Source organism: Leptinotarsa decemlineata, unplaced genomic scaffold (assembly GCF_025532065.1).
Source record: "Leptinotarsa decemlineata unplaced genomic scaffold, Ldec_3_MD MMD2_tig00000035_RagTag_RagTag, whole genome shotgun sequence".
NCBI classification, from domain to species: domain Eukaryota; kingdom Metazoa; phylum Arthropoda; class Insecta; order Coleoptera; family Chrysomelidae; genus Leptinotarsa; species Leptinotarsa decemlineata.
Window position 1 is genome coordinate 19377231 of NW_027412540.1, and position 22392 is coordinate 19399622.

The 22392-nt window shown below is 32.9% G+C and overlaps 1 protein-coding gene across 5 annotated transcripts in view; it reads right to left on the reverse strand.

Annotated features, from left to right (window-relative positions):
* LOC111506585 (discoidin domain-containing receptor 2) overlaps positions 1–22392 on the reverse strand; it is an 842991-nt gene that overhangs the window by 68434 nt on the left and 752165 nt on the right. For 4 of the 5 annotated variants that reach the window (XM_074171999.1, XM_074171996.1, XM_074171997.1 and 1 more), the window contains one exon: positions 11040–11234. In XM_074171999.1, the coding sequence (XP_074028100.1) occupies positions 11040–11234 (195 nt within the window). Of the gene's footprint in view, positions 1–10897; positions 11235–22392 lie in introns of those variants that run through there. The other variant, XM_074172000.1, reaches the window with a different exon arrangement.

Genomic DNA, 22392 nt, shown 5'->3' on the forward strand with positions numbered 1-22392 from the left:
CACTGGTTGTGACGGCTTCTCTTCCTTGCGAGGCTCCTGCTGTCTTTTGGCCAAAGTCTTTTCTACCATCGCTTTGGAGTATCCATTCCGCTGAAGATCACTTTTGATGATGTCTAGTTCCTTCTCGAGACCTTCCTTTGTATTACAAAGCCCAAAAGCACGGTCTAGTAGAGTCTTGATGATTCCTCTTTTTGTCGATTGATGGTGGTTGGATTCGTGGTTCAGATACTGTCCCGTATGAGTGGGTTTTCGGTATACAGATGTTTCCCACTTAGTGTCGGCCCTCTTCACCAAAACGTCTAAGAATGGCAATTCATTGTGGATTTCCTTCTCCATTGTGAAGGTGATACTAACAATCGAAACGTCGTGAACTAACGTGACTTGGAATCTCTACACTTTTTATTTTTATTATTTTCTTTTTGCATTCCTTTAATTTTTATTTATTCAATTATTATATTTTTACTTGTAGGTTATTTTACTATCATTTCATTTCAGGTTTATTGTTGCTTAATATAATTGTTATTTTCAACTATTCTCTTTTAATTATTCTCTTTTACTTGTTTCAGGGATTTCAAATCATTTCATATAATAGACAATGGAAGTCCGAACTAGTGAAATTCTGAAAAGATGTGTTATGTGTGTTATGAGAATAACAAAGTTACGAGATCTGGTAACATTTCATTACATGATGCAAGGAGAGGGGTTAAAGAGTCTTAGGAAAATGAAAGACCTGGTTATTACATATGATGAGAGACTATCCTTTTCAAACCATGCAAAGAGTATAATTGAATCAGTAAACCGTATGTTAGGCTTCATAGTAAGACAAACATCAAATTTTTCCAATAAAGAAGCTGGAAAGATTTTGTACTACACACTAGTCAGATCGAAACTTGAATTCGGATCAGAAATTTGGTTAGGAAAATATCAAACTATAATTTTCGAAGAAAAAAACATTCAAAAACGAATTTTTGAGATTCTAGTAATACAAAAAAACATTATCCTGACTACAGAATGGTTAGGACAACACATTGAGAAATGAGTTCAGAATATTGTCTCTGGACGATAGAAGAAACAAAATATATTAATATTAATATTCAAAATACTGAATCATGAACTCAACTCTCCTGAACTTCTAACACGTCTAACGTTCAATATACCCCTAGTCAAGCATGTATTAGATATTAGACTGTAAGTCATACAAATCTGTCAATGTTGATTCATATCTCAAATTTTTTATTCATGTAATAAAACCTTGTAGGCCTGTTTGAATAATGAATAAATAAATAAATAAATAATTACCTAAGTTTTCAGAAAAACTATCGTGTTGTTCCCCAAATGACAAAATCTATACGCCAGCGGTCTTTTGCCTACCTATCAGAAGTCTACAATAACCCGAAGAAATAAAACATTCGTGATTATCCAAGATGACTTATCAATGATTTTATTGAAGGAAGACAATGAATGAAAGTGTCATTATTTTATCAGAATAGATTTTTGATTGTTTTGAGTTTGAATATTTGAATAACCGTTTTTCATATTTGTTGAACATTTTACATTATTGTTTTCTATTAATGTTATCCTGCACTATGGCCCATTCGAAATAAGAGAGAATTATCTTTTCGAATATGTCCATGTTTTGTGTACATTTCACATATTGACTTTTTTAAGTCACCCTATTTCGAAACAAGTGTTAACTCACTTATCGTGTATCATCAGTTATATTTCCGGAAATTTATATTATCAAACTGTTATTTTATTAAGTACCATATACGGAAAATAAATGGATAAAGAGAAATTCATAATCCCAAGACAACAAAAATATATTCTCATATCAGAAATGATGTACATAATCAAAGTATGAGGGTCAAATTGAAACTGGAACATGGGGAAACCAAAAAACCAAAATTAGAACAATTACTCTGATCCATAGTATATTAAAATAATTCGGTTGCTGAAAATTAGTTGTGCATGAAACATTCTGTCAAATATCGCTAATTTCGACAACACTTATACAGATTTTCCAAAAAATTCAATGATTGAATGTTTTTACTGTTTAAAAGAAATTATTTTCCTATAGAATAACCTAAAAATTTTCAGAATATCAGATGATTTTTCAATAATAGTTTTTAGTAGTATTACCAAATGAGGTTACAATTACGTTACAATTACGTTAAGTTTCAGATATATAAAACAATTAAGCTTCAACAAAACTAATTTAATGAAAAAATAAAGCACTCCCATCAATCCAATTTAAAATACAGGAACGAAACGAGAGATTATTTTAGTCATCATATTTATTCAAGACTCGTATTCAAAACAGTTTCATTCGTTTCAGTAATTTCTGTGATTTATATCTCGTCCATGGAATGCTTAATATACACTCGAAAATCATAATCAAAAGGCAGCGAATTTCGAGACAGCCATTACTAATGTCAAAAATAGCTCTTCATAAAGCATCGCCGCGACTTTCAGAGCTGGATCACTCATAACTCAAATTAATTTCTAACATTTATTCGATGTCAAGAAAGGTAAAATGTGTACATAAACCTTCCATTAGAATTAATTATTTGAAATTATGGCGGATGAAGCGGGACTGAAACAAGAACTTCTAATGTTTCATTAAATTAGGTAATGGCTCCCGAGTTTTAATTATATTCGCTTGGTATATTGAAAGCAAACACCAGCCGAGGCAGATCTGAGATAATCATGCATAGGGACGTCTACTATGTATTATTGCAAATTGCTCAGCGTAGGTTAGATGCTAGAGATCCGGTCGGTACACCCGGAATATATCAGAGATAACCTCGAAGATAATTGACGGAAGGGCAATCTCCGACCACTTAATACATATCTTACAGGATTCAGGTACGAGATCAGAATCTTGATTACTTGGTGCAATTACAGTTTTAGTGAAATAAAAATACATTTGAAGTTCCGATCAATGGATTTTGGGTTTAACTGAAATCAATATACTATGAACTAACTGATAACCAACAGAAATGAGGTCAGAATTCTTCAATCTATTATTTTCAAGTCTTCCAAAATATTGAATTTCAAACCTTTCCCTTGCAACTGTAACACGTCATAGTCGTTATTGAACTCATGTCCCTTCACTGCATATCCTCTTTAACTCTTTGTGAAAAACTTATTCCCGTTTGCCTAATGTAAAGTTTTGGTTGAGAGACACAGGTCTCTGATCTATCAGATACTGGTCTTTCTTGTTTAAAAAGAAAGGAATGAATGGAATCGATAAAATCTACCTTGTGACCGTTGTTGACAGCGAATTACTTTCTGACAGTGGAACATTCAATAGTCTTTGAAAGCATACTATTGAATGATTCTACTTTATAGTAGGATGTGTTGAGGAATTATACAGTGTGTGAACGCCAAATGGAATAAATTCATTATTTCGGTTACGGTGCATATTTTGAAAAAATCCCGAAACACGTCAAATTTAAGTTATAATTTGACATACCCCTACCTTCAAACCCCGTCGAATGACAGGTACAGTCCCCAATTTTTAAATAGGAGGTATATGCTTGTATAGGCTTGAAAGGCCTCTTCATTCTCAATTGAAAAATGTTGTCGCTTTCATGTTTATTGCAATAATTGAGATAAAAAATAAATTAAAATCATGTGGTTACTGAAATTCGATAGAATACACTCAAAACTTATTGCAATATACTCAAAACGTATTTCATGTTGAGTAATCGATAATAAGAAAGTGAGCAAAAACCATAGCAATGTTCTTTTTAGATGGTATTCTTCAAAAAACTGTAAATAATTTCCGTGGCTACGTTAGTTTAAAACGCCTTGTCAACTTGTTTTGAATGTTACAACATTAGTTGTCAGTATTTTAATGTAAGTTCAAAGTTCGTTAACTTCAAGTCTGACAAATGGTTAAATTAACGGAAATGCATAAAATAACCGTTTTACAAATGTTTGGTTACGGAAATAAAACCCGAACACAACAGGAAGTAGCTTGCCTATTTCATTAAAAATGTCCAAATTTACCGCCTATATCTCAAGGAACAATAAGCAAAATATAGAAGCAGTTTCGCGAGCTTGGTCATGTGGGGCAGATAAAAAAAGCAACTGCCAATGCAATGGTGATGAACTCAAATTAGATGTAGACAGGCAGGCATCTACTACATTCAATGTTAGCCATACATCGATAGTAAACATAAGGAAATAAAATGCATCTCCCTATAAAATGATAAGTACTCAGGAGGTCATCGAAGACGATTTTGATAGAAAAACTTATTTTTGTGAGAAAATGATGGACATGTTTGATAACAATATCATCCAATCAGAAGACGTTATGTTATCTGATGAGTGTACTTTGTCTCTTAACGGTCATGCTAATCGGCAGAAGAACGGCTACTGGTCAACGGAAAATACTCACTGGATGAGAGAAGAACACACGCACATGTGTTCAATTTTTTGCCTGAAGACTTGCCTGAAGACTCATCACCAATAAGAAATATTTCAAACTATCTTTGAAAAAGTTTCTCATCCGCCATGCCTTTTATTCATCAGACGAGTATAAAAGACGTAGCGACTAGGCAGTTTTGTTTCAATGTATTTTAACATGTGTTTATATTAAAAAAAAATTATTTCATTTTATTCTTATTATTCTTAATCAATTTGTAACGACTAGAATGTTTGTGATGTTTTTTTTCTTAATGTTTATATAATGAGAATTTTTCCCTCTTTATGTACTGTGACTTATCTCATGTTGTAAAGCAACCATAAGAGATTGAATAAATATCTATCTATCTAATACCCTCAAAAGGTTATTGCTTGGGCAGGGATTATAAAAAACCATATCATTGGTCCCTTTTTTTTTGAGGGCAACTTGAATGGTAATAATTATTCGACACTATTTCAAAATGATGTCATTCTAAGTTTAGCAAATTTATATCGTAATCTAGGATTGCGATTAGGTCGCTTGCCATTAGGTCGGTCACGCCTGATATATTTAATAATGTTACAAGACAGTTTTATTTGAGAGTAAGATGCTGCCTAGACATTCGCGGTGAACGTTTCGAACATCTTCTTCGTTAACATCCATAGTTCTCTTTCGTATTCTACATTTCATTACGTTTTTGCATTTTAATAAATAGTGGAAATGAAGTTGAAACCGATAACATTTTTGAATAGTGAATGAAGAGACCTTTCAAACGATATATCACAAACTTATATTTCCCATTTAAAAAGTTGGGGGTTGTACCTGTCATTCGAAGGGGTGGCATATTTACGCAGAATAATGTCATAATATAATTTACATTCAATTTGTTTCGGGATATTTTTTTACTATGTACAGTAACCAAAATAATGAATTCATTCCATTTGGCTTTTACACACTGTATGTGACAATGTCCGTTTAAGAAGATTTTTTGAAAATCATGTCCAACATTAACTTCAATAACATTCAAATCTAGTAGATTTATTGAATTTTTCACCTCTGTTTTAGTGGTGAATTAAATTGACGGATGAATGAAATTGACAAATTCGACAAACTTTTCTGCTTACCTGTACTAGTAAAACAGATTAAGATTATTAAGAAATTCATTTTCCAGGTTATCCATGAAAATAGCAGCAAAAGACTCAGCGGGTTTGCCATTATTAGACCTTCGCTGAATTTATAAAACTTTTCATTAAATTCAAAATAACACCGAATAATAACAAGTACATCTAGAATGTCTTGTTTAACTTAAAAATAAAATGGTTACCATAAATAGTTCATTGAAAATAAAAATTTGGACATGGCTTACAGAACAAACAATAATTTAGGCAAATTTATTGAAAATGAAAGCAATAAAGAAAATACTTCATTGTCGAATAAATCAGAAGTATATAAATTGACTTGACTTGACAAGTTTTGCCCGTTTTGATGTCATGATTTTGTAGCTCCATATCTCAATAAATATTTATTCTACTGTATCGCGGTATATAGTGATCGATAAATAATTTTGTACTCTATACTTTATACACTGATCCTGTTCATTTGTTTCCAAATTTTAATTTTTTGTCTCTTTTCAACGTATTATGTCGTCAATTTTTCCTGGTGGAGACTGACTCATCACAAATAGTGCGTGGAATGGCAGAAGAACTGTGTCTAAGCTCCTATGCGGTTTTTGATAATTCAAAACGTATTGGAGAGGTCAGAAAGTACGGAAAGTGTGGTCTGTTCTTCTTTGCTTTTTGGCAACAAAAACGCTCCTTTTTTTGATAAGATCGTCACGTGTGTCAGGACAGTAGTTGGACATCGATGAGCTCCCCCATTACTTCAGGATCCTATTGTGAAAAAATCGATGGAATGTACCAAAAATTGCGTCAGCAGTGTCTGATCCTGCTTCACGATAACGCCCATCCGCATTTACAAACCCACGCCCGAAAATGAAACAAATGAGCGTCGAAGTTCTGTCTCACCCACCATACTTCCCAGATCTCTCTCCAAACAAAATATTATCTTTCCAAGCACTTCGATAACTTTATCACCGGTAGAACCTTCGCCAATCAGGACCAGGTAAAAAAACGGCCTTCGTCGACTACATCGAATTCCGAGCACATAATTTTCATGCTGCCAGAATTGATCGACTGTAAAAGTGCACTGATCAAATGGCGATTATTTCCATCAAATTGAATGTGTATTCACTGAGATATTACAGTTCAAAATAGACTCATTGAAAAGTACAAACTTTTGGAATAACCTATAATCTCTCTAAAATAAGTTTTCTACGTGATGTATATCTCTGGATTGTTTGCACTCAGCTGTGTACAGTTTAAAGTTTGGCTACTTGATATTTCTTTCGAATAATGCTTTATGTTGGCCAAATCAGTTCAGTTTCCGTTTTTTTTGCATTTTGTTGGACAAAAGAATAACAGCTAATGTCTTCAGTATCTCTGAAATTCACATTCAAATTATTACAAACTAAATTCCAGTTTCTTAACCTTTTCTCTACTATGATACTCTATAATGGAGGTAAAACAAACTAAAAACCTCTCAATCGCCGAACCATCTGCGAGAACCTTTCATATTGAAGCAACTTCTCCAAACTCACATTCAAACAGTTTCGATTCACTTCTAACGTTGAAACAATGAACATCAGGCAGAACAATCGTAATACGTCTTCTATCCTCGTGTTGTTGTCTCTAATTACCATAATGAAACAATGAACAGAATTTAACGACTTCTCATACCTTCTTAGACTCTTACATCGCAGTTGAAACTCCAACAAAGAGCATCGTAAGTCGATACATCCTGAATAGTTAGGAAAGTTTCAGAATAGGTATTTTCTCTGGAAGTAAAATAACAGGAACTCCAGAGTGAGATTAAATCGAATTCAGTTCAACAAAGTAAGATATATGTCTGATTTGAATCCCCTTCAGTATTATTGAATGTGACAAGTATTTTTATTCATTTTAAGGTGAAAATCGTAGGTATTCGATTGAAAAATTCAATTCTCCAAATATCAAAACGTATGCTTGAACAAATCTATACTAATATTATAAATGTGAAAGTTTGTGAGGATGGATGTATGTTTGTGGCTCTTTCACGCCTAAACGACTGAATGGATTCAGATGAAACTTCACATGAATACAGATTATACATCAGAATAACATATAGGCTACAATTTACAAAGGTTCTGTGTGATTTTGGTCATAATATAACGATAAGTATTAAGTAAGTCAGAAAAATTCTTGCTACCTGAGAGCTATCTTGACGTGCACTGCATATGCAGTTACATACAGTTCTAAATAAAAATCCGTGATAGCATATATCTACCTCTTATGTGGTAGCCACGATATGCAAAATACTGAGCCATAAATACAATCAAATTGTAAACTCCTTTTACAATGAACATTTTAGAATATCTGTCAAATACTTATAAGAATTGATACAATTGTCATTTTGAGTATTTAATATAGATAAACTTCGTACACTGAATAATTTGAAGTATTTTTTTAAAAGTTATCACGATTAGAATAACTTGACGCAACCCAGGGGGCGGTTTAAGCAATGAAGCGCCATCGCCGAGAACGCGACCCGAACGCGTTGTGTTAGTATTGCGAAATCTCTTTATAGATAACATTATTCGATTTTTGAAGCTATTCATTACTTATTGCAGCTGGAATATTGTTTTAGTAACTGTATTTTTAAAGTAAAAATATAAATTATTAGCTGTTGCCCGCGGCTTCTCCCGCGTAGAATTTGGTTCGTCACATTAAGTTTCGTGACAGACCATTTTAAACAAATAGTTACAATATTTTTTTATTAACCCAAAACTTCAGGTTAACAACTTCAAAACTGACGAAATTCAATACAATCTTTGGACCCTATTTGGAAATTTCTGATTCCTTTTCTTGATGCTTATTTACGCTATACAAAGAACCTACCTGCATATTTCAATATTCTAGGTTCAGTAGCTTCGACTGTACGTTAATATGAGAGTGCCAGTCAATCAATAGGTATCAATAGGTGTCAGTGTATCTTCAAGTACTTATCTTGGCTTGATATATTAGTTACTTGAAAATTGTCGCAACAAATAATGAACTTAGTAGAAGTTAGACAAAAGTTATTTTGTCCAATAAAGAGGCAAATTACCTCTTTATTATTAGGCTACCCATTTATAATTAATACCTTCTTCTGTTTACCCAATTTCAAACTACTATAAATATGTCTTTACATTTACTGAATACCATAAGGAATAGCGAAACGCCTCACATAGTAGGCACAACTAGTAATATATTGTGGATATTTAAAAAAAATGTGTTTTGTTATTTAAATCCTATAATCTAGATTTTTCAACTGATTGTTCCACAAACACGTAATTGTACTACTTTTCAATCAACTGAAGTATGAATTCACTATTAATTAGAAACATTTATTAATGCAAATGAATTCATTGTTGAATTACTTCGAATTCTATAAAGCAGATAAGTGATCATTTAGATGGCGTTGAACATAAAATAGCTATTTATGATATGAGTGTTGAAAGTAAGGTTTTTCTCAACTCGTTACAAGCGTAACGAGTTGAGAAATTCCATGTACAAAATGAAACTTACTTTTAAGACAAATATCATACAAAGTTTTTTGTACAACTGTCCTGTTTTCATAATAAAATAGATCTCTCTCTCTCTCTCTATTTTGGATGGTCGTTGCTTCCTATCTTCAGGCGCATTTGACCAATGCTCCTACTGTTATGTAACTGGCTGTTACATAACAAAAGCTTCGTGGGGGGACAAATACTGTCTTGCAGTTTGCAAGTCTGTGTCCGAAATGAGGTCTACTGTTCTTGAAAATAAAACTATTGTCTTCTTCATAAAATAGTATTGTTGCGATCCCACTCCCACGTGGACATCCGGTCCACCCCGGCCTTCAACCGGCGTGAATGGGAGCAGGTATTATAAATATTTTACACAAACACAAACAATTTTTATTAACACTATTATTTTTACGATTGCTGGCTCATTATAAAACGGCGGACATCACAACACAAACTGAATTCCGTCTCCGTGTCAGGTGACGCCGTATCACCTGATTACCAACAAACAGTATTGTTTATCGCTTACGCGTTTTATTTAAAGTCACATTTAAAGTTCTTGCTGATATTTAATGTCTTGCATGATGAAGAACAATAGTGACGATATTGAAGAGGCTGCAAAAATAGCTTCAATTGAATTGTTACCAAAAAATCAACTCAGCAGTACGACATGGCATATTCTAATTTTCTTAGCTAGAAACTCAAAAACGTCGAAGGAAATTTCAGCAAAAAGCGTCTTCTTAGCGTATCTAGAAGAAAAATCAAAAATATGGAACTCGTCAACTTTGTGGAGTAAGTTTTCAATGATGAAGTCGAGTGCGCTCGTTGAAAATGATGTAAATACAAGCAAATATTTCAAGGTAATAACATTCTCAAAGCGGAAAAATTAAAGTTATAGGCCCAAAAAATTCAAAATTCTTACGTTTGAACAAGTTCAGAGGTTCATAAATAAGGCGCCACATGAAAAATATTTGATGATAAAAGTTGCTACTATTTTCGGAATATATGAAGCCTGCCGACGTGAAGAGCTCTGCCATTTATTATTAAAAGACATTCAATTAATGAATCAATCATTGATTGTTCAAATTCTAAATACAAAAACGAAAATAGGTCGTTCTTGCTGCATTGTTACAAAAAAATTGACAATTTTAATGAATACGTTACATTACGCCCTTCTGTTATCAATCATCAACGTTTTTTTTGAAATGCTCAAATTATAAATGCAGTGTCAACCCAGTAGGTATAAACATGTTTGGGAAAATGCCCTCTAACATTGCTGAGTTTCTGAACCTCCCAGAACCAAAGGAATATACAGATCACTCATTAGGAAGGTCTTCTGCTTCTGCTTAAGAAGCACGGAGGATGGAAGTCTACAACAGTAGCTGAGGGTTACATCGATCAATCTATTTCTTATAAAAAAACTATTGCTGAAAGAATAATCCTAACAGCTAGCTCCAGCGTTACAGCATCTTCCTCTTCACTTCAAGAATTAAATGTTAATGCCCATGAAATTGTTAACTCAGCTAGTTCAGATATATCACAAGGCTCTTCAACATCACGAGTTATCAATATCAGCAGTTCTTCCATAATAATTGTACTTTTCGTATTATTATTCATTAATAATAATAATAACGTGGTTAATGTATATATTACATTTGCAACATATTACAAATTGTATTATATATATTGTTCATAATAAAACATCCTTAAAAATTGAATATTTATGTTCTATTTATTGCTATTTGGTCGAAAAAAAAACTTTGACGCTATTTCGTAAACATCGTCTTTCAATTCTCTTGACAATTATTAAAAATGTCACTTTTAATGACAGTTGTGCAAAAACAATTTTCAGACACAAAATTTAATGATAAAAAACATATACCAGCCTTGCTACAGCTACATAAATTATAAAATCATAAGAAAAAAGTCATCTTTCAATTATATGAATTGACAAAGAAAATTCAAGAAGCCTACTAACGAGTCACTCACCTAATTGAAGGACCTCCCACAGAACTGCCATCCTCGCTAACTGCTCGTTGCGCCAAAAACCTCGGTAAGTCCCCAGGCTCAGAATGCTCCATGAGAGCGCACATAGGTTCGTCTTGACTACAAAAGCCCACCACTCTGGCCAAGTTGGGGTCCCGCAAGCCAGCTAGCCAGCTGGTTTCCCTCAAGAATTCATGTCTGAAATATATAGACCTTTGTTCACGTTTGAGTGGTAACGAATAAAAATAAAATAAAATGAGTACTGTGTATAAATTGTAGAGCGTTGGATTCTGGAAACAGGTGACTTTTCATGTGTCAATACACACAAACGTAGATCAATCATTGGATATCAATCATGTGAAAACCACGACCGAACGTATTAGACCGGATAGTAGTTCCCACTTTAAATATTGCTTATACTATGATGATAATGATGATTTCTATCAGCCTTTTGGCGTCATAAAATGATGAAGGTAAGTCAAGTCACAAAGAAGAGTTACTTATCTATAGAATAGGGGAGACCGGGGCAAGATGAAGTTCGGAGCAGCACGGAAAGTAAGCTTGTGTGCGTGAATAGTAATCGTGTTCGGAGCGGTGACAGCGCCATTTGCACGAACTTCACTCTCCGCTAGTGTGTCCAAGCAGAGCGAACAGGTTAGAACTCGTTTTTGCGTTGCAGAGAGAAAAAAGTGATATTGCTAGTGTTTTTACGCGATATTAGATTCGAAAACTGATGTACAGACATGTAAGTACCTGTGTTAATGTATTATTTCAATCCCGAGCTCATTATAGTAGTCCAAAACATTAAATTCAAACCAGATTTTTCCGCCGGTAAAGTTTGAGGTTAGAATTGCGTCATCGTTTTTACCTACGTGTAGATTGGGGCAAGATGATCGGGGCATAAAATAACATTTTCTATGTACTGATAATCAAGTGACTGAAAAAGGAAAAAACAAATAAAGAAACCTGGAAAAAAGACTGCAAAGAAGATTAAAGAGACAACTGACAAGAAAAACCTGCAGAAAAAGCGTCAAACCAAAAGGTGCAAAAAAGAAACTGAATCGGAAGATAGTTCATCCCAAGAAAAGGATGATGACTGTTCTTGCATCTATTGTGGGTACTTATACTCAGATTCAACCGAAGGTTGGGTCATCTGCGGCGTGTGCCACGGTTGGGCGCATAATTCATGTACCGGAGTAGATGAGGAAGATGAAGAGGCACACATTTGTGAACGCTGTCTACCCGATTAAAAAGCGTACTCGTTTTGCCCCACAGCGTTTCCCATCTTACCCCAGTTATGGGAAATTTGCCGAGTTTATTTTTTCATTATTTGCCAAAAAAAGTTCTGTGATTTTGCATGCTACAACGTTTAATTATAAGAAAGAAATGTATAATGGTTACCTCTTTTGTTAAAGAATGTTATTAAAGAGTTTGATTTTCCTTGTATAACGAGTTTTGTCTTAGCTATCTCATCTTGCCCCAGTCTCCCCTACATACAAAAATAAAATACAATAGTGAGATCAAGATAAAATAACATGAAATACAATGATTACGAAAAACAATTGAGAACCTAAAAAATAAGACCCCGTATCTATAACTACCCTGTTACTGCTTTCATAAATTCATCTACTGATTGATTGGCGGTGAAAATTTCCCAAAAATCATAGAAAATACTGAAAATCTCTTTAAAAAAACAAAAGAATGGTTTGATAGCAACAAATTAATTCTTAACGAATCAAAAACCCACACAGTATTGTTTCGCTCAAGACAGTTGCAGTTGGAATGTCCACCGACAATCAAAATAGCTACAAAAGAGAGAGAAATAACATCAAAATCAAAGTTTCTTGGTTTATATATCAATGAATTTCTGACCTGGTCAGAACATATAGAAGATCTATGTATGAAACTCAATAGGGTGCTTTATGCTATAAGATCTCTCAACAAATATCTCCACCCAAACTCAATGAAAATAATATATCATTCCAGCTTCGAATCGGTGGCAAAGTACGGAATTTTGTTTTGGGGATGTAGTCATGATGTTCAAAAAATTTTTGTAATACAAAAAAGAACCTTACGGGTTATGTTAAACATGGCCTACATAGCATCATGTAGAGGGTGTTTTCGGAAGAATAATATAATGACAATTTTTGGCATATATATATATGAATGCTTAATATATTTTTTCAAAAATAAAGATACCTTTTTGACCTATAATATTTCACACGGGCATGAAACGAGAACGAGAAATATCATGTATCCATTACACAGACTCTCTATAACAGAAAGTAGTCCTCACTACATGTGTATAAAATTTTTCAATAAACTGCCAGATCGAATAAAATCAATCAATGGCATCAGCAAATTCAATAAAGAAATTAAAAAAATTATTATAGAAAATGAACCATATAATACTGGTGAATATTTTAATTGTAATTTTCCCACCTGATAGGCAACTCTATATGTCTTCAATATATGTTTATGAATATTTTTGCAACATATTTCATATCTACTTTATTATTTAATTTTTTTTAGATTTTATATATACAAATGTTTAATGTTTTTCACTGTGACGCCTTTTCATTCTATGTCTTCATTACTGCTTCAGCTGTATTAGTCTGCATTTTTTGAAAGTATATTATTATTATTATTATTATTATTATTATTATTATTATTATTATTATTATTATTATTATTACTGGGTAGACTGTTTTTTCGAGAAGATAATTTTTCAAGCTCTCCTGAAACTGTTATATACGGAATTTCAAAACCATGCACCAGCCATTTTTGTCATTTTCTCTTAACATTTCTACTACCTGAAACTCCAAAATAAAGGCTCAATACCTTTTTCATGTGTATATAGCTTCAACTAATTTTTTGAATAATTGTATCCTTCAATTCAACAAAGTTCATAATAGATGAGGTTCAGTCCTGTCACTTTTTTAATAGAGATGTCCAGAGATAGAGAAAGAGAGTTTCATACTGTAAACGTAAGTTTTATGAGTAATCAGAGGAAATATCATTAATATTGAACATTCAATTAAAATTGTCACGTGCCCAATTGGTTGAAAAAAACAATGTTTTCATAGAGAACGTGCGTCGACGACATGATAAAATATTTTCGATAGATATTGTATGAGGTTCGAGGCTATTGTTCATCTATTCACAATCTCGTGAGCGTACATAACATCTATTATTATGATATAATACCAGACACGAAATTGGTTGCATTGATCTACTCAATGCAAACAAAAGAGAATTCAGTTCACCGCAGTGAATACTCATAAAAAAAATGAGAATTTTAGTCAGTGGTATCTAGGGTGTTTTAAAGTAATGATAAAAAAATCATACACGATTTGATTGCGATAGAGACATGTTGGAAACATATGAACACCAAAATTGAATAGAACTTAAATAAAATAGAAGCAGATTCTTCATTTTATAGTACTCAAAAATTATACAGTGCCAGTCTCTAACATGGAACAAATTCACTAGATCAAAGGTGTTGTTTCTTTTGGAAATATGCTCGTACACGTCGATTAGTATTTTAAAGTGCCCTTATTTTCATGCAAAAAAAATTATACAATGTGTATGACTTCATCGATAATTTTTTAAATGACAACCCTGTTTTAATAATGAATTTTATAAAAGGGTTCAACAAGTTGCACCTGTCTGCTTAATTTCAATTTTTTACTCCTTGTCCTTGTATTTAACAAACATTATCTAATTCAAAAAATGAATTCAATTCAATAGTCTTCCTTCAATAAATGCTTAGAATGTCGTGGATACCTGACAGTGACATTATCATAAAAAAGTTATCAAAAAAAAATAAGGAGAGTAGTCTCGCATTCCAATCATATTTGTGCACAAAAACTGTCGTTTCACAGTTTGTTGTTCGCCATTAGTAAAATGCCGTACTTAACTGGAACACATAAGATTGAAATTCTAATGATGATTGGCTACGGAGATAGGACAAGAACACAAAATGAAATTACCCTTTTATTCAGAGAGAAGTATCCTGATTTACCACCCATATCGCGAAGTACCGTAAGCAAGATCGAAAAACAGTTCTGGGAAAATGGGCATTTAAGAAAACAAATAGGTAATCATCGTCGGAGTGCGCTCAGTGAAGTGGTCAAAATAAATGTTCTTCTCTTTGTCGAAGAAAATCCCCATGTCCCCACTAGGGAGATAGCTAGGGAACTCGAAATTAGCCAGTCTTCAGTGGCAAGAGTTCTTAAAGCTGAAAAATTTCATCCATATAAAATAACAATCCTCCAGGAACTCACCGAAGATGATCCAGATAGAAGACTCCAGTTTTGCGAACAAATGATGGATCTACTAGACAAGAATGTTGTACAAAAAGAAAACGTTCTATTTTCTGACGAATCAACGGTTATGTTGGATGGTGTGGTAAATCGTCAAAATTGTCGTTATTGGGCAGACAGAAACCCACACTGGATGAGCGAAGGCCACACTTAACATCCAGAAAAAGTCAATGTTAGGGCAGGGATTGTTGGTGATCAAGTTATAGGACCGATTTTCTTCCAAAAAAATGTTACTGGAGCAAGATATTCAGAATTCTTGCAGGATTTGGCTATTTTGTTCGCTTGTCCTATAGAAGCTGACGTCCCGAATAGAAACATCTGGTTTCAACAGGACGGCGCGCCTTCTCATTTTGCAATATCTGTCCGTGAGTACCTGAATGATGTATTTCCAGGCAGATGGATTGGCAGAAGAGGACCCTATGAATGGCCACCTAGGTCTCCGGATTTAACACCTTTGGACTTTTTTTTATGGTTTACTTGAAGAGCAAAGTTTTTAAGACCAAACCGGCAAATATTGAGGATTTAAAAGAACGAATAAGACAGGAGTGTAGGCTAATTTCTGGCGAAGTAATCAGAAATGTTCAAAACGAGTTTCAGTTACGTTTAGGGTATTGTCAGTTAGTAAATGGACAACATTTTGAACACTTGTTAAAGAAAGACTATTGAATTGAATTCATTTTTTGAATTAGATAATGTTTGTTGAATATCTTTTTAAGGACAAGGAGTAACAATCGAAATATGGCAGGCATGTGCAACTTGTTGAATCCTTTAATAAAAGTCATTAAAAAACAGGGTTGTTATTTAAAAAAAATGATCGATGACGTCATACCTCATATCTGAGACACACTGTATAATTTTTTTTTGCATTAAAATAAAGGCAATTTAAAATATTAATCGACGTGTCCGAGCATATTTCCGAAAGAAACAACACCTTTCATTTGGTGAATTTGTTCCATGTTAGAGACTCGCACTGTATACTTATATACTGATATAATACTATATAAAAACACAGTATATAGGTCTCCTGCATATTCAGCTTATATGAATATTCAAAATAGATAACCTTCGTATGAAGATTCAGTATTTTGAATACATTCATAATAATACAGAAGAACATCCAAATTGAAAAAAAAATCTACGTTACTGTTTGACAAGAAAAAGGAAATTATCATGACCAGTGTATAATCGAATATTGAAAATAGAAATCTATTCACATTCCTATTTAAATATACAAACAAACTGTGTGTGTCTTGATAGGGGAACATTGGCATTATTTGCCACAAAAAGTTTTCAACCGTGTTCATTTAGTCAATATTGCAAAACACAATGTGTCGTGTTTATGAGTTTTTGGTTTTAGAAACTGAATGTTTCTCAGTTCACAAACATATAAAAAATGATTATCAACAAAATATTCTTTGGAAATTCTCAAATGTATTAATTTAATTGACTCATCAATATTAGGTAAATGACATGAATCAAATATATGTGTATCGCCTGTAAGAAAATGAATCTGCAGTAAAAATAATCATTTGAAAATATTACAACAATGGGGTAATCTAATAAATTAATTTACAGGCAAGTGTATGAAAGGGGGGGTAATTAATCAATCAAGAGTTTAAATTTCCATCAGTCTTTACTGATACTACTTTACTTTTACTACTGGAAAAATTAATTCCACATAAAAATCCATCTATAAAGTAATTACCAGTATAACTAGTTATTGCCGTAGATGAGTTTCAATATACCAACTTAAATGCTGAGAAAAATCAACTTATTCAACTAAAGCTGGTAAAATCTCATGAAAACGAAACCGACGCTGACATTTTCTCTTAGTCCTAAAAAGACTTGAATATTATATTTATAAAATAACGTTTTCATATTGACATGTATATAAATCCAATGTATTATGTAAATAGTAGGTATATAAAAATTATATCGATTATTCAAATTTTAATTTTATTCTACTATTTTTAGTAAAATTTTGAGTGTCACTATTTATTCACTTGAACCGATTTGAGGCTTGCCCTGTTTGTAACTCAATGTAAATAAATGAATAAATGTATGAATAAACGAATGAATAAATTAATCAATGTTATGATGTTTATTCCTTCAAGAACTGAATGTCAAAAATGAATTCCACAGACAGTTATTGGGTACAGGGGCCAATCAAAAGCGAAACACAGGCATCCGTTATCCCTTATCAGGAACTTCTTTAACATTTCAGAAAAATCAGGGATCCGTCGATTGAAGGAAAACACCATTTTTTATTTTTGTGACTCCGAAACTTGCAACTCCAAGCAAGGCATGGGGAGTTGGAAGATATTGGGTCTCAAAGCCCCTTAAATTCTATTTGCGAAAATCTTTAAATTTCAAAATGCCGCCTTGATTGATGGACTGCTTTAACTGTTATGCTATTTAACAGTTATTCGTTACCTATTGTCGACAGTTCTTTAAAGCAAATGAAGCTGGTTATGTTATGTGTTCAATTTTTCAAAAGAAATCAAGGAGTGACAAATCAAGTGCCTGTGGAGGTCATTTAATGCTGCTGCCTCTTTTCACAATTATCTGCCATGAAAAATGTTGATTTGAATCAACAACAGAACAGATTTCAGCTGAAAAATTTCCCTCCATATTTTGCCTGGTCGTCAGTGCATTCAGAGTAATATTTTCCTCACCAAATTTGAGGATATTCAGAAGTCAAAATTGTCTTCAGAGATTTGTGTCAATGATTTGTTGGAGATTATTGTCGAAATATTACGGAAATGCTTCAAAATGTGCAAGACAGACAATATCTTCATTATTGTATTGATGCCAGGGATCAATGAAACCGAGTAGTAGGTAGCTGAATAAATTCAACTTGTGAAAATTATTTTTTTCAAGAATATCTCAGTTGACTCTCAATTCTGTCATAAATAATTTGGGGATCTTTTCACCCTCGTTTGTGGGTGAAAGTCACAAATATCTGGGAAAAAAAGAAATGAAAAGAGTCCTTGCATTTTTCAACATTGTTGATGCTGACTGATTTGTTTCATTTTCTTTCATTTTCGTTGGGCCACAATTTTTCATAATTATAACACCCATACCATTAATCGAAGAAACCCCTGACCTCATACGGTTTTGACTACGAGCTTTGAGACTGAACGCAGAACACAGGGAATCGATGTAATCAGGGGACGCGCCACTCTAATTCAATCTTTCAATTGATTCATAATCAAAGTCAATAGAGAGGCAACTGTTGTGAGGAATAGCAAATTGATAAAACTGATCAAATTCGATTTAAACATGGGGGATATCGGTGAATGAGATTGCAAAGCTCATCTTCTGACTAGTTTCATTGGGGAGTGAGAGAACCGTTACTAACGTCATGCGTCATGAGACATCAGGTGTGGGATGAAATAATTTCATTGCTGTTCCGTATGGTAACACATTGATTGAGATTAGGTTTGGTTATATTTCCAGAAGTGAAACAGTATTTATTGACAATCTCACAAGGAATTTGCCGATCCATATGATATTACCATTATGGTGTTGGTTGAGTGAGAAATTATTCAAATCGTGAAAAATAGTTCCAAACTTTCGATCTGGGATACAAATATATTTTTAACACTTGGAAAATTAATTGTAATCCTAGGGCTGACATCAAAGGCGAAGTTCAAATCAATATCTCATTTTTTCTGATTTTTTCTACCACCAACATCACACACGCTCATCATTATGGAATATGCGCAGAACACAAAAGATAAAAAAAATAACAGGGACTCTTAACTTATGAAAGATCTGATTTATTTGATTTATTGGTTCCACAAAAAATTCTTATAGTAGTACTTAAAAGTAATCATAATAATTTTTTTAATTTCTTTTGGTATAAAGTTGTACACGTAGCCAATTTGGTAACTGAAGGATCATTCAAAGAATTCATGATGGTGAAATGGTGGAGTTCAAAGACGTTTGAATCGAATATTGATTGTTGAGAATATCGTTTCGAAATGAAATTTTTTCATATAAGTAAATCGGGATCTTCATAATGATTATTCTTTGGAATAAACACGCTGCATGTAGCCATCTACGCATTGCCATATTCAACCAATTTGTTGGAAATACTTGATCTCCAATGGACAGGTCTTTGTCAAGTATTTTCATTTTTACTATGTCTTCAATAATTATCTCCTTGTCATTTTTTCACCCAATAAACAAAACATTTCACTTTCTTCAGTTATCAACTAGACAATGATCAGTCGCAGTTTCCACACAAGCCTCATTAGCGTCTTCAGGTTTGAAAGAGATATATATCTGGGTGTCGTCTGCGTATAGATTAGAAGAACAATGTGTAAGGGAGTTAACGAGCTGACTGGCATAAATAGAATAAAGTAGTGGATCTTGGATTGAACCTTGAGGCACTTCCAACTTCAATTCGAGAAAGTTCGACTGATTGGTTCCCACTGTCACACTCTGGTATCTTTTCCTTAGATGATTATATATTATCAAAGGATTTAACACCATCTTCAGATATTTCTATATAATGCAAAAGTGAAATTAGTACGTCATAGTTCATAGTGTCAAATGCCCTACTGAAATCGATAAGTATCAGGCTGTACATACACCTTTATCTGGAACTGTGAGAATATTATATAAGGAAACAAAAAAAGGATATTATAAAAAGCGCGTAGAGCAAGAGAAGAATGCATCTACCAAACTTTGGAAAACAGTTAATGAAATTCTGGAAATATCAAATCATAAACAAATAGGTGGAATTGAAAACGAAAATGGTGACTTAGTCTCTGACATCAAAGAAAAAAATGAATTGTTCAACCAATTTTTAATACGTATAGGGGAACATTTATCAAAAAAGATTAGTGAAAATTGGAATTACAGGATAAAAAAAAATGGAACAGTAAATTCTATTTTTTTCGAACCAACTAACGAAACAGAAGTTAAAAATATCATTCAACAATTGAAAAACAAGAAAACTCCGGGATATGATGGCATAAAAGGAGAAACATTAAAACTACTTTCAAACTATATAAGTGAACCTTTAACACACATTATAAATGAATCTTTTGAACGGGGTCATTTTCCCACAGCCTTCAAAATGACAATCGTAACTCCCATTCACAAAGGTAGAGACAAACAAAAAATAACAAATTACAGATCGATATCTCTTATTACATCCTTGAGTAAAATAATAGAAAAAATAATGAAAATCAGACTCACAAAATTTCTAAACACATATAACCTTCTATATCCATCTCAGTATGGATTTAGGGAAAAAAATCCACCCAGGATACCATTCATAAATTGATAACTCCATCTATGATTGTGTAGATAAGAATGTACCAGTAATAGGAGTTTTTCTGAACCTGAAGAAAGCTTTCGATACCGTCAATCACCACTTACTCCTCGAAACCTTATATGATATTGGCATAAGAGGGAAAGCTTATGATCTACTTGCAGGTTACCTGACTAACAGGAAACAAAAAGTAAGAATAAAAAATGAACTGAGTACAAAAAGAACTATTACTTGTGGATTTCCTCAAGGTACAGTACTCGGGCCCTTACTGTTCACAATTTATTTAAACAACTTCTTTTTACAGGAAAAAGACGGAAAAATTCTCAGTTTTGCAGATGACACAGTCATCATTTATACTGGGGACAATTGGTACGATTTGAAAACAAAATCTGAGAATGATCTGAGCAATTTGAAAGACTGGCTAGACAGTAGGCGTCTTTCTATAAATTTTGAAAAAACTTACTATCTACCTTTTAACAGTCGAGAAATTGCATTACCTAACTTCAATTTGAAAATTTAGAAAAATCGTTTGATTAGACCTGAAAAAAAATTGAATATTTAGGAATTATCTTGGACCCTATCTGCGATGGGATGAACACATCAATTACATAGTTGAAAAATTGCGATGTATTCTATATAGATCCAAGCAAATAAAACCCTACCTTGACTATCAACAGAGAAAAATTGTTTACCAGAGTTTGGTTGAAACACATTTGAATTATGGGGTAATATTATGGGGAGGAGTATCGCGGAGCCACCTAAATATACTTGAAGTTTCTCAAAAAAAATTCTCAGGATGATGGCAGATGAAGATTCTAGATATTCAAGTAACTTACTCTATTCTGAAACAAGTATACCCGATACAAGGCAACTGTATTTCCAACAAATTTGTATCAGATATCACCTGCAGGGAATGAATGCAAGTTTTCCACTTTACACTCATTGCACTCGACAAAAAAATAAGTACATCGTCCCGCGAATGAATAAGGCAATAGAACAAAAGAGTTACCATTATCTAGCTCCTAAAGTTTATAACTTCATTCCAGAATCTATAAAAATTTTGAAACCGCTGGAAAAAATCAAAACAGAATAAAAAAAATTTATTAGACAACTAACAGGAAAAAAATTCATACACTTTTTGAAGTTTGACTATACTAAGCTCACACAATTCCATCTTATTCAACTACTACTATACCTACACAAATTAGAGAGATGATTTGTACCCCCTACATTTAATTCATATTTGCTAGGGCTATGATTTTGTGCGTAAGTATGTGAACATGTTTATGTGCACGTATATACGCGTATTTAGGTATATGAATGTGTATTTGTGTCTACGGTACAAAAGAGTGGTCCTTTATCACATACCTCTTAGTAATTGTATTTAATATGTGGAGAATCAATGATATTCACTTATACCAAATTGTTTTTATGTATTATTCATTAATATTAATATTCGTCTTTTTATATAAGCTATTTCTTAAAATTTGCATTTGATTGCGTTATATGTATGTATGTCATTATATTGCACTTGTATTTTATTTTTCAATCACACACAGGTTTTTAAACCCTCAGTGGATTTTAAATTTATTCGTCGCTAATTTTAAGATGTAAACCCTATTTCATATGCAACATGTACAGATGATGAATAAAATATTATTATTATTATTATTATTATCGACTATATGCAGCAAGGCGGTAGTGCAACAACCTTTTCTCTTCTAAATTCAGATTGTGTCGTAGT